The sequence below is a fragment of the Rana temporaria genome, chromosome 13 (assembly GCF_905171775.1).
Source record: "Rana temporaria chromosome 13, aRanTem1.1, whole genome shotgun sequence".
NCBI lineage: Eukaryota > Metazoa > Chordata > Amphibia > Anura > Ranidae > Rana > Rana temporaria.
The window spans coordinates 57,670,082-57,684,546 of NC_053501.1; the positions used below are offsets into that span (position 1 = coordinate 57,670,082).

Genomic DNA, 14,465 nt, shown 5'->3' on the forward strand with positions numbered 1-14,465 from the left:
TCAGAATACATTAGGCAGGAAGGTAGATCCTGTATCCACATCGCTTGTGTGAATGTAGGAATCTGTGAGTTTTTTTTTTCCATTTAACTCACTAGTTGAAGGGAAAAAAAATAGTTTATACCCAACTTATATTTTGGTTTGATTATAATGATTGGAAAAAGTTGTAAAATCAAAATAAAATGCTTCTGATTAAAAAAAAACAAAAAAAAAACAATAAAGTCTGGAAGCACCCAATAATAAAGAGACATGACACAAACATGTATCTGACGCTTGTGTTATATTCTATGTACCAGAGTGTATAAATAATGTGACATAACACAGGTAGATCGGAGAAACAGGAAAAAGCTGAATAAACAGTAAACCATCAGAAAAAAACCAATACACTGATAAACAGCTTTAATAACCATTCCGCTGCCAGAGACAGAAAGGTCACCTTTCTACAGCAGCAGGACTCAGCCCTATACTGGAATGTCCCAACTTCCAACAGAAACACAGGGGAAGTTGGGCAAGGAACAAACTTTAAGAAACTTTCTCCCAAAAGTCATAAAATGTTCTTGTACCGTACATTTAGTTAAATATAGACATTTGTTATTTATACATAAAATCACTTGAATAAAACTAGAAATTATTTAGTTTTACTAAAAATTCATTTAGATATTGTGTATTTGTAGGCTGTCCAATTCCTCCATCCTCTATACTTTACACGGCGTTAGTTATCGGAGGTTCCAGGGCCAATAAAGTGTGAGAAGCAAAATTGGGGCACGTAAATATGTATACACACACACATTGTATATATATAAATATCTATATATATATATATCTATATATAGATATATATATAGATATTTGAAAATTTTCAAATGGTCTTATTTTCATAAAACATTCAGATTCGATCATCCCTTCAATGAGCTCTTGTTGGGTTTCAGGTCAATTATATGTTACAAGTTGGGTGAATAACATCTGCATTCAAACAGGAATGGCAAATAAAAAATAAAATATTAATTACAAAAAGGAAAAAAATAAAATTATATATATATATATATATATATATTTATATATATATTTATATATCTAATGCAAGACTGGCACTGTTACATATTCGCGCTGGTCCTATCTGAACACAGATAGCTCCGCTACAGTCCTCCTTGGGTAACCCACTTACAGCATCACCTAAAACTGCCTGCGTCGGGTCCAGCAGCTTCCTGGCAATTCAAAGGATTCTTCCTGGGTTGAATGAGTCACTGGGTCACCCCGCTGCTTTATGCTTACCACCGCAGCAGCCGCACACCTCCCCACAGTGGTGACAGGCTCTTAGAGGGAGGTAGCAGCACATACATGGGGCAATAAACGATAATGTGACTAAAGCCAGCCAGCGCAGGCATAAGTTTTCATCAGAAGTGTCACAGGAGCAAGGGTCAGAGAAGTCTCCTTCTGAATCAGACATGCAATGGTAGAGCATGCTCTCCGCACAGAGCATACAGCTAACCTGGTAGATGCATCGCCTGATAGGATCCGGAGCGTCCTGGCACTTCCCTCGTCCATTCTCCTCATGGTTGAAGCGCTCCTGACAGTATATGCACCTTGAACGCTCCCCATCCTCTTTCCTTCGCTTTTTAAGAGAGGACATAGGTTGAGTCTTAAACACACCGGATGATTTTTGCTCTTTGAGAGAGTCTCTACCATTAGCTGGTGAATAAAGATAGTTGCTTTTTTTACTGTCCGCCTTGTTGAAGGGAGCACTTATCTCATGCTCATCCCGCTCAGCATCATTCCTCCATATGTCAGGATGACGATAGTCTGCATAGCGACGTATGATAATGTCACGTGGGTTTATACGCACAATTTCCTCTTCGTCCTGGAAGCTGACATGTCGGAGTGGCTTTAGAGGGACCTGCAAGGGATAAAATAACATCAGTTACCATTAGACCTGGAGAGAGGCTAAAGCCTCGTACACACGCAGGGCCGGATTTGCTCTCCCTGCCGCCCCAAGGCCAGGTTCCGCAATGCACCCCCTGCCCACCAACCGAACTACCCCCCCCCCAAATCAACGGAGAATGGCACCCGGATGGCAGGGGCGATCAAATATTTTTTTTCTTTTTTTTTTAATTTTATATCACTTTTTTTTTTTTTTTTTATTTGTAGCTTGTCGCTTACTTTTTTTTATTTTTGTATAATTTTCTTATTATTTTTCTTATTCTTTACTTTTCAATTACTTTTTTTTTTTTATTAATTTAATTATTATTTCTTATTATTTATTTATTCTTTTATCAATTTTTTTCACTTTGTGTGATAGCAATTGGAGGTGACAGGTTCTCTTTATTGACCCTGTCACCTCCAAAACAGGAGTCCAAGCACTGTGCTCGAACTCCTGTCACAGCTGAGATGGGAAGAGCACTGTATGTTACAGGCGTCGGGGGAATCCATGCCACTGCCGCCCCTTGGCGCCCTGCCGCCCCAAGGCCTGGCCTCAGTGGCCTTGTGGGAAATCCAGGCCTGTACACACGACCGAGGAACTCGACGGGTGAAACACATCGTTTTTCCTCGTGGGGTTCCTTGTTAGGCTGTCAAGGAACTCGACAAGGCAAGTTTCTCCATTCCCGTTGAGGAAAAAGAAGACATACTCTCTTTTTGGCTCGACAGGATCCTCGACAGTTTCCTCGTCTAAAAATGTACACACGACCGGTTTCCTCGGCAAAAAAAAAATCCCAGCAAGTTTCTTGCTGGTTTTTGCCCAGAAACTCGGTCGTGTGTACGAGGCCTGAAGCCGGCCACAGATAGGCAGGTATCCCCCCAAAAGCTGCCATACACACTACAATTCAATTTCCACTCTCTGCCATGGTGACCATTGTCAACAAGGCAATACTGCAAGTGAGGGAAATTTTTCTTTAACCAAATTTATTTTAACATTCTCCACTGTATCCAAAACGATTTTTTGGGGGGCTTTAGATATACTTTCACTGTGTTACACAGAAGGGTGAAGGATCAGGACCCCAAAAAGAAAGATTTAAAAAAAAAACTTAGAAAATGTCCATAAGTGACAAAAAGAGCCTCAGTTTATCTGAGCTGCCCATTATCACCCTCTTTCAGAACAGAAACGGCCCAAAAAAGTGATGCAACAAAGTGGCGGCATTACTACCTTGTGTGGGGCAGCATATGGCCCACTAGAATGAAAAAACAAAACTTGGACTAGGCAGGTATAAATGTGTTTTCACTGGTGATTTCTCCGGGCCAAGCAAAACAAGAAACAACTGACCAATATTTTTTTAAACAACAGATAAACTAGCACTTGTTCTAGACAAAGCTCTTTGATGGTATTAATAGAATGTTCTCAGCCTGCTGCCTCAATAGTCTTCCGGCCAGGCTCTTGTTCTTCCGCACATATGCGTAGCAATCTTCATTCATTCCTATGAAAGTGGCATCAAACTTTCATCTCAATAGTAGATGGCCTTTTCATAGGAATTCATGGAGATTGCAGTATGCATTGATGTTAGAAAAAAAACAGGGAGACTTTTGAGGTGGTGGCTATATGACTCCCAACAGGCCACACAGCACAGACCTTGGAGACAGTGGCGGCTGGTGCTCAAATTTTTTTGGGGGGGCGCAAACAAACTGAAAAAAAAAAAATCATCAATTGCAGCCTCATTGTGCCCATCAAACGCAGCTACTGTGCCCATCAATTGTCGCCAGTTTGCCCTATCAAATGCCGCCTGTTTGCCCCATCAAATGCCGCCACTTTGCCCCATCCAATGCAGCCAGTTTGCCCCATCAAATGCAGACAGTTTGCCCCCTCAAATGCAGACAGTTTGCCCCCTCAAATGCAGCCAGTTTGCCCCCTCAAATGCAGACAGTTTGCCCCTTCACATACCGCCAGTTTGCCCCCTCAAATGCCACCAGTTTGCCCCCTCAAATGCCACCAGTTTGCCCCCTCAAATACCGCCAGTTTGCCCCCTAAAATTCCACCAGTTTGCCCCCTCAAATGCCGTCAGTTTGCCCCATCAAATACAGCCAGTTTGCTTTTCTCGGGTCAGCTGTCCTCCCACGATGTCATCTCTGCTCGCCTGTCTCTCAGCCAATCAGGTGACCGGTAACCAGACCCGATGCACCTGATTGGCTGAGAGGCGGGTCATTGTTAGGGAAGCGATTCTCTAACACAGCACTGTTTAAACAGGGAACACACAGCCGTGCACCCTCTGTTTCACCATTTGGAAGCCGATTAGAGCCCACATGCTCTAATCGGAATCAGAATCAGAAGGCTTGTTAGAGCCTCTGGCTCTAATCAGGCACTTCCAAAACACACCCACCGCTGTTATTCAAATGGCCAGACACTCGAATAGTGGGCGGCAGCCGCGACAATACATAGATTCATGCAATACATGAATCTATGTATTGTTGATTGACGGGTGCAGGAGAGAGGGGGGCGGCGCTCCTGCGCCCCCTATGGACGCACCGCCACTGCTTGAAGAAGTGGTAGAGAGAGGTAAGTGTAAGACTTTAGAAGGGTGCGTTTTACATACTTTACTGATAATGTAAGCTCAAGTTTAGGCAAACTTGCCATTCGAAAGTAATTTTTTTCATGGCTTCAAAAAGAAAAATAATATTTGAAATATTTAAATACTTTTAAACTAATAATATTGTGAAAAGCAACCCAATGGCCAACTGAAGTAGCATTCATGGAAGGCTGACAACGTTTCTGCTAATTGTGAGGCAGTGCTCATTATCAGTGGTCGTTATCAGCCTGCAAAAGTCCGAAGGTCCGTGACCGAGGCCGCGGAACTCGCGGACCCGATCGCCGCTGGAGTCCCGCGATCGGAGCTGAAGAACGGGGGAGCTGTGTGTAAACACAGCTTCCCCGTTCTTCACTGTGGCGCCATCATCGATTGTGTGTTCCCTAATATAGGGACACACAATCAATGACGTCAGACCTACAGCCACACCCCCCTACAGTTAGAAACACAGATGAGGTCACACTTAACCCCTTCAGCGCACCCTTGTGGTTAACTCCCAAACTGCAATTGTTATTTTCACAGTAAACAATGCATTTGTAATGCATTTTTTGCTGTGAAAATGACAATGGTCCCAAAAATGTGTCAAAATTGTCCGATGTGTCCGCCATAATGTCGCAGTCACGAAAAAAATCGCTGGTCGCCGCCATTAGTAGTAAAAACAAAATAATTAATAAAAATGCAATAAAACTATCCCCTATTTTGTAAACGCTATAAATCTTGCGCAAACCAATCGATAAACGCTTATTGCGATTTTTTTTACCAAAAATATGTAGAAGAATACGTTTCGGCCTAAACTGAGGAAAAAAAAATAGTTTTTTTTATATATTTTTGGGGGATATTTATTATAGCAACAAGTAAAAAAAATTGAATTTTTTTCAAAATTGTCGCTCTATTTTTAAAAATAAAAACCGCAGAGGTGATCAAATACCACCAAAAGAAAGCTCTATTTGTGGGAAAAAAAGGACGCCAATTTTGTTTGGGAGCCACGTCGCACGACCGCGCAATTGTCAGTTAAAGCGACGCAGTGCCGAATCGCAAAAAGGGGCCTGGTCCTTTACCTGCATTTTGGTCCGGGTCTTAAGTGGTTAAAAAATAGATTTATGATTTTATGCTTTATGCTCAGTTTTCACATTGTGTTATTTTAGTAGTTTGCACATTTAATCTCACCTGGCTGGGCATATAGGCTCTCCTGGTATTGAGGTTTTCGAACGGAGAGGGCCTGATGGCAGAACTGCGGTATAGCTCATCAGTTGGGATGGATTCACGACGGAAAAAAGAGTCATTGTTCTGTATGCTGCCATGATCTTCTTTGTTCATCTAAAGAGGAGACAGACATAGATCCATTATCTTTATATATGTAGTATATGAACATGCAGGCTAAGAGCAACAGAAAGACACATGTAACATGAAATAGTAGACGGCTGTGATCATTGGAACGCTATATAACTAATAACAGATCATGCACTCTTAGTTTGTCATGCATGGACACAAACAATATCTGATTTGGTGATTCCACACACCCATTGTAAAGTATACTTAAAGATTGACTTGGACATTGATGTAGGTTTGATTGGTATCCCAGGATGGTGTGCATTGTTGGGGACCATGTTATAATTAATGTCTGTGGAAGTTACAGAATCCCAAACTGATATAAGAGCTGACTTGTTCACCGAGTCCATATCGCATAAGCAACTTTGTAGCAGCTACACATCATTCTGCTTATTTTTCCTGGTAATGTGCAGCTGGAGACAGAGTTCTTGCTGTATCTGGCTACAATGCTTGTCCAGGCAGCAACAAATTACTGGTGTGCCATGGTCATCATCAGCTGAACTGGGTAACATGAGTAACTACTGAACCTGGAGATTCTGTAGCTCTAAATCAGGGGTCTCCAAACTGTGGCCCGAGGGACGAATGCAGGCCATTTGCTAGCCTTCATCCGGCCTTTGGGGCACTAGTGCTCCCAATGATATGAGCCACTATTCCTCCCACTAACAACAGTGGGGCACTATTTCTTCCACTAATACCAATGATCGGGCACTTTTCCCCCTGACCACCAACACTGTGTTTAGTCTCACTGATGCTGGGCCTGGGGCATTTTCTACCCCTTTGGCCACAATTCGGCCCCTCTAAAGTCTGAAGACAGTAAACTGACCATTTGTTTGAAAAGTTTGGAGACTCCTGCTCTAAATGTTCCAAAAAATCAAGACCGATGTCTTGTCAAGCTAGTTCCCCTATCAGATAGGGTCTGGCCTCGACTGCGCAGGCGCAGACGAAGCCCGCGGAAATCTCCGAACCTGATCAGCTGTTCTTCAGGTGTACACGGCGCATGCGCGGCTTGGGGCTGCATCCAGGCTCATTCCTTACCATCCCCGTGGACTTGGAGCATGTTAAAAAAAAGAAATTCAGTAGCTGCTACAAAATCACTTGTGTGACATGTACCTGAAGCCCTGTACAAACGGGCCAGAATCTCGTCAGGAAAAAAAACAGTACCCCATTTTTGGGACCATTGACATCTATACAACGATCAGTTCTATAAAAATGCAGCAGGGAAGGGGTTACAACTAGGGGCCGAACAAGGGGTTAAATGTGTATTCTAACTGTATGGGGATTGGACTGACTGGGGGACTTCCTACTTAGTAGGAACACACGATCTGTCTCCTCTCCCCTGACAGCACAGGAATTTGTGTGTTTACGCACACAAATTCCCGTGCTGGAGCTTGTGCAGCGGGCACACGCGCCCTCTGGCGGCTCTCCTGGGCAAAGCCGTACCCATACGTGAGCCAGTCAGGAACCGGTTTATTGAACATGCTAAAGTTAGAAGCTGATTGGCTGCCATGCACAGTTGCCCCAGATTCTGAATGCTCCAGTTTTAGTAAATCCCCTCCATTGTCACTTCCCACACCACTAAGGACTTTTTTTTTAGTCTTCCTGCCAATAACGGAATCCTCATCTGTGTGAAAACAGTGGGTGCACATTCAGGCCTACATTCATTACAACTGAATTCCCACTGGTCTGTACAACACGAATCCGTAATATGGCTAATCTACTCTTCCCATGTTCCTGTTGGGTAGCAGCAATGAAATTATGTTTGAAAGCACCATCAGATTAAACACTATGAGACTGAATCATCAAGCTGTGATATGTGATAATGCATGCTAAAAGTGGCATATCAAGTGATACTAATGTGTACAATACCACTTGATCATTAAAGTGGGAAAAAAGTCTTATAGCATTAACATTTTCTCTTTAATGTCCAATTCATTAAGTTTGTTTAAACTAAATGCATTCTCCTTGCATCAAAAGACGCTTGGGTACCACAGTGCTCAAAAAAACACCATCTCACCTAATGCTCCAATCCACACCTGCAGGTGGGAACACCAAAAATAAAATGGAAAATCCTATGGATTAAAGCTAGATGTTGCAATGAGTGGCCGCATAAGAAAACACGAAATTGTGTGGATGACCTCTAAGCACACACAATACCACATTAATAAAATACACTGAAAAGCAATAAAAGTGAGTAGCCCTGAATCTAGACATCACACACTGACACTAAAAAACAGTCTGCAGCTGCATGTAAAGGACGGGAGAGTCAAATATGTAGAAAATAAAGTAGGGAAATGGAGAGAGACAGTGCACTATGGTGTAGGTCAGTGGTCTCCAAACTGAGCCAACAATGGGGCACTATTCCTCCCACTGACACCAACAATGGGCCATGTGACCGAACGTCCCACACTCCACTTGAGTGCTTCCATCAGTATACCTCTTCCACCAATCTGAACATCGATATCAGATATTATAGCCGCATATTGCAACCAAGAACTAGGCAAGACTCATTTGGCTGCAACGCTGGAACACCTTTTTATTGAATAAACTTACACTGAATATGTACAGCAAAAGAGGACATCCCCCTCCTGTTAATATTACCCTAACAATACAATCTGTACACAGGAATAGAATTACAACAACCAACATATACTATAAACATTACGTTAATTAGCCACCTAGATGACTCAGAGGTCTCATTCCACTTCAGACCTCCCGACTTTGAGTTTACCAGGTACAATACAAATTATTACAAGTATAAACACATCCCTCATTGGTTTGCTAGCAGACAGACAATAGGTGAGTTAATTAGAACCATTAGCAATACAAACAGTGATCTCCCCCCTCTGCAGCCTAGTAGACAAAATGGGGCCCAGGGCTTTCCAGATCTCATTCCATCTTTCTTTTCACACACATCTGTCCACTGAGTCCCAAGCTAGCAAACACCATCATGGCTTCCTTAAAGTGGAAGTAAACCCTTCAATTTGATAGTTACAAAAACAGTTAACATTGCCGGCATGCCTGAAATGCTAGCTGTCACATTTGTTTGTGCTCTCAACCAAACTGCCAAACCATCCAATGGCTGGTTTCATAACAGGTCACATGTACAGCATCATGGCAGTTGCAGATTAAACAGAGGTCAAGATGGCCGCTTCCTTGGCTGAAAACGATAGGAGGGTTTACTTCCACTTTAATAATGTCCTTTGCATTACATAACAAAACATCTTTCTAAATGCTTGTAGCACCCATAGTCGGTAAACTAGGCTAGCATTCAGTCCCTTCCCAAAGCCTCTGTGCCAGATGAATCTATCACAGGGCATTATTCTTTTCACTGACACCAACAATGGGACACTATTCCTCCCACTAACACTAACATTGGGACATTATTTCTCCCACGACACCAACGATGGGACACTATTCTTCGCACAACACCAACATTGGGACATTATTCCTCTCACTGGCACCAATAATGGGGCAGTAGTCTTCCCACTAATACCAAAGATGGCATTGTTCACTTTCACTGACGCCAGACCATTTTCTACTTCCAACAGCCACAGTCTGGCCCCCTAAAGTCTGAATCACAATAAACTGGCCCTTTGTTTAGAATGTATGTAAACACTTTATTAAAAGTTAATATTGTACTCACGAATCAGGTACATCACAGGTAGGAAATATTCACGAAGGACCATATGCTCACATGGTGTGAGGCATCAAAGTCTGTCCAGGGGCATGGGAACAAACAAGATTCAGCACTGGGGGAAGTTGGCCCCTGTGTGGGAAACACTAAAGCCCCGTACACACGACCGAGTTTCTCGGCAGAATTTTGCCAGAAAATCGATCGGAGCCGTATTCTGATGAGAAACCCGGTCGTCTGTACACTTGGGGCCGAGGAAACCGACGAGGAACTCGTCGGGCCAAATAGAGAACATGTTCTCTATTTCCTCGTTAGTCAATGAGGAAACTTGGCTCGCCAAGATCCTCGGCGGCTTCACAAGGAACTCGACGAGCAAAACTATGTGTTTTGCCCGTCGAGTTTCCCGGATGTGTGTACGGGGCCTAACCCAAAAGGAACAGCTAGATACGGGAGCCAGTCCTGAGCTGATGGGTCCAACTCCAATATCATGCGCACAGGATGCATTTTTAGGAAGCCTCCTCTTTGTCAGCCCGCTTACAGGGCTACCCACACGCTGATTATAAGGGGGCCACGTGTCAATAATGCACTATTGAAATTTTAAAAGATTTTAGAAGCACACTCTAATGACTTACAAAGGAAAAAGCTCTATCCACAGGACTAATATACAGTGCCTTGAAAAAAGTATTCATACCCCCTTGAAATTTTCCACATTTTGTCATGTTACAACCAACTGTTATACCACAAGAAAATCTGTCCAAAAGTGAATAATTCACCAAGCGGCATAAAAAGGGAAACTAATAAGAAAAAAATGTCTCTTGGTGAATTTATCACGTTTGGATAGATTTCCTTGAGGTAAAACTGTATATTCTAATAGTATATATTAGACCTGTGGATACAGCTTTTTTTCTTTGTAAGCCATTTGACTACTGAGTCTGCTTTATAATATATTTTCAACATTTTTACAATAGTGCATTATTGACATGTGGCCCCTTTAAAATCGGAGCAAATGTAAAATAATTTAACAGCGTGCGGACTGTAAGCAGGCTAACAAAAGAAGCTTCCCCAAAACCCGTCCTGTGTGCATGCTCTCAGAGATTACATTGCACTGTTATTGGGCAACTGTGTGGCAAATGAGGTTTAAAGTTGATAAAGGTAAAGTTATGCACTTGGGGGCTAGAAAAATGCATGCATCATACATACTAGGGGGATAAAAGCTGAGGGGGGGGGGGGGCAATGTGGAGAAGGATCTGGGTGTTCTGCTAGATCATAAGCTTAAAGCGGGGGTTCACCCTATTAATAAAAAAAAAAAACATTTTTTTCCTCTAGCATAAAATGAGGCATAGTAGCGCGAGCTACAGTATGCCTGTCTTTATTTTTTTATCCCCGTACTCACTGTGCAATCGTAGAGACACGATTACGACTCCCAGCGGGGAATGGGTGTTCCTATGGAGAGAGAAGGTGATTGACAGCCGGCTCTGGCACGTCACGCTTCTCCGGAAATAGCCGAAATAGGACTTGGCGCTTCACGGCGCCTGCGCATAGTCTGTGCGCAGGCGCCGTATAGCGCCGTGAGGAGCCGAGACCTGTTCCGGCTGTCTTCGGGGAGCGTGACGTGCCAGAGCCGGCCGTCAATCACCTTCCCTCTCCATAGGAATGCCCATTCCCCGCGGGGAGTCGTAATCTTGTATCTACGAGTGCACTGTGAGTACGGGGATAAAAAAATAAAGACAGGCATACTGTAGCTCGCGCTACTATGCCTCATTTTATGCTAAAAAGTTGTTATGGAAAGTGAACCCCCGCTTTAATAATAGCATGCAATGCCAAGTTGCAGTTTCCAAAGCAAGCAAAGTCCTTTCTTGTATTAAGAGAGGTATGGACTCCAGAGAGAGAGATATCATTTTGCCCCTGTACAAATCATTAGTAAGACCTCATCTGGAATATGCAGTTCAGTTTTTAGCTCCAGTTCACAAAAAGGATATCAGGGAACTGGAGAAAGTACAGAGAAGGGCAACCAAATTGATAAGAGGCATGGAGGAGCTCAGCTATGAGGAATAATTAGCTGAACTGAATGTATTCTCTCTTGAGAAGAGGAGCTATAGGGGGGATATTATCAACATGTATAAATAAATAGATGATCCATATAGTGAACTTGGTGTTGAGTTATTCACTGTAAGGTCATCACAGAGGACAAAGGGCCACTCTTTACATCTGCAGGAAAAGAGATTTAATCTCCAAATACAAAAAGGCCTCTTCACAGTATGAGCTGTGAAAATGTAGAATAGACTCCCTCAAGAGCTGGTTCTGGTCAGCTCAGTAGATTGTTTTAAAGTGGAGGTTCACCCAAAAACCTTTTTTTTTAACATTAGATTGAGGCTTGTTTTGTCAAGGGGAATCGGGTGTTTTTTTTACAATCGAAGCAGTACTTACCGTTTTAGGCCCCGTACACACGACCGGATCTGTCCACTGAAACTCTGTGTGTACGAGGCCTTAGAGATGTATCTTCTCCGCCGTTTCCGGGTATGGACTGCGGGACTGGGCGTTCCTACTTGATTGACAGGCTTCCGACAGGCTTCCGATGGTTGCATACATCGCGTCACGATTTTCCGAAAGTAGCCGAACGTCGGTGCGCAGGCGCCATATAGAGCCGCACCGACGTTCGGCTTCTTTCGGCTACTCGTGACGCAATGTATGCGACTGTCGGACGCCTGTCAATCAAATAGGAACGCCCAGTCCCGAAGACCATACCCGGAAGCGGCAGAGAAGATCGCTCTCTAAAACGGTAAGTACTGCTTCGATTTTAAAAAAACTACCCGATTCCCCTAGACAAAATGAGCATCAATCTAATGTTAAAAAAAAAAATTCGGATGAACTCCCGCTTTAAGAAAGGCCTGGATTCTTTTCCTAGATACACATTATATAACTGGATACTAATATTTATATGTAAAGTTGATCCAGGGAATATCCGATTGCCTCTTGGGGGATCAGGAAGGAGATTTTTCTCCTGATGGAACAAATTGGATCATGCTTTTTGGGGTATTTTTGCCTTCTTCTAGCTCAGCTGTGGGTATAGGTTTGTAAATATAGGATTGTATATGTGTATATATATTTTTCCCTTCTATTCGTTTAACTATGTAACATTGAGCGGAGGTTGACCCATCGGCTCAGGATCGGCTCCCGTGGCTGGCTGCTCATTCTGGGTTACTGTTTCCCACACGGAGGCCGGCTTCCCCAGTGTCGCATCTTGCTTGTGCACATGCCCCTGCATGGACTTGATGTTGCCTCAGAACATCTGGGCATATGGTCCCTGTGAATGTTTTCCACTTGTGATGTCCCTTACATAAAGCACATTGGTTTTCTACAAAGCTTGTTTACTAGGTGTAAAAATTACATTTGAGTATTTTCATTAGCATAGGAAAAGGTTTGAACCTTAGATTCATATTGCTGTGTGGGAGATTTCCCACATACCACCTGTTGGGACAGGAGTTGAACGGATGCCAATAGTGATGCAGATGGCAAAAAAAACACTTTTAATGGAACTGAGAAGAGTTATTCCGCATACACACGATCGGAATTCCGATTGTGTGTGGGCCCCATTGGACTTTTTTCCAATCGCTGTTTAGAAATAGAACATGTTTTATTTTTTTCTGATGGAAAAAAAAAGATCGGAAATTCCTATCGTCTGTGTGCAACTCCAACGGAGAAAAAATCCACGCATGCTCAGAATCAAGTCGACGCATGCTCGGAAGCATTGAACTTAATTTTTCTCGGCTCGTCATAGTGTTTTACGTCACCGCGCTTTGAACAGTCGTAATTTAGTCTGACAGTGTGAATGCAAGACTGATGGAAGTCAGCTTCATCGGAATTCCGACGGAAAATTCGATTGGATTTTATTGGAAATTCAGATTGTGTGTACGTGGCATTAGAACCTACCAAAAGTATTTATTGTTGCAAGGTCTTTCATTGGGGCTACTTGGGGCTTCCTAATCTTGGACAGGGTATTGTAAAAGTAAAGCCTCCTCCCTACCTCCATCATTTTTTGATGGTATGTTAGGGTAGTCCCAGATGGGTACAATTATAAGGATATGGCTAGGAGTAAGGATGAGCTCTGGCGTGTTCGCATGCTACACATGCAGAGCCCGCCAGGAAGTGTGCACGGCGCTGCACTAATCACAGCCAGGGAGACATTGTCCCGATGCTCGGCTGCAGAGATCGGGAAATGTCTCCCTGCCTGTGATTAGCGCAGCGCCGAGCACACTTCCTGGCGGGCTCTGCATGTGTAGCATGCGAACACGCCAGAGCTGATCCTTAGCTAGGAGATTCCCCAAGCTCCTTGCTTATATCACTCTGGTCCTTTTCACACAGCCATTCCAATCGAATCTACCTGTCAGTTTTTCAGGTGGAACTGATCTTGTAAATGGAGCCCTATCAACAAGTAAATGTAAAATGGACTTGTGTCCGTCTACACCCCCCTACTTCTGGGTCTGATCAGGACCAGTAAAAATTTAAAAGCAGAAAAGGACTGTGTCAGGTAGCCTGATGTAAATGGACAGTGGAGTCCCTTTTCACCCAGCTAGCCATAGAAGCTCAGTGAGGTCTGCCCATGTCCAATCTGCAGAAACTGAGCGGGCATGGATGCGACATCAGTCCCGCTCTGCTCTGATCAGCAGGGGATCAGCTCACAGGTCCCCTGCTGATTGAAGTAGACTCACACCCACGTGAAAGGAACCTGACTCTATTAAAGTGGTTGTAAACCCATTACAACCACTTTAACCTACAGACAAGCCTAGATTAAGGCTAATGCCCCGTACACACCATCACTTTATGTGATGAAAAAAAACGACATTTTCTGTGAAGTAAAAAATGACCTTTTTGAAACTTCAATTTTCAAAGACGAAGTTGCCTACGCACCATCGTTTTTCTCACAATGTTTTAGCAAAGCGAGGTTACGTTCCACCACGTTTTTCCATTGAAGCTCGCTTCATAAGTAGCTTCTGGGCATG

The 14,465-nt window shown here is 43.4% G+C and overlaps 1 protein-coding gene across 1 annotated transcript in view; it reads right to left on the reverse strand.

The window, feature by feature from the left end:
• Positions 1-258: 258 nt before the first annotated feature.
• Positions 259-14,465, reverse strand: part of SPRED1 (sprouty related EVH1 domain containing 1) — a 144,683-nt gene continuing 130,476 nt past the window's right edge. Inside the window, exons 5-6 of the mRNA XM_040332864.1 lie at positions 5,673-5,822; positions 259-1,891 (exon numbers count right to left, since the gene is read on the reverse strand). Coding sequence (XP_040188798.1) covers positions 1,247-1,891; positions 5,673-5,822 — 795 coding nt within the window. The 3' untranslated portion in view covers positions 259-1,246. The remainder of the gene's footprint in view (positions 1,892-5,672; positions 5,823-14,465) is intronic.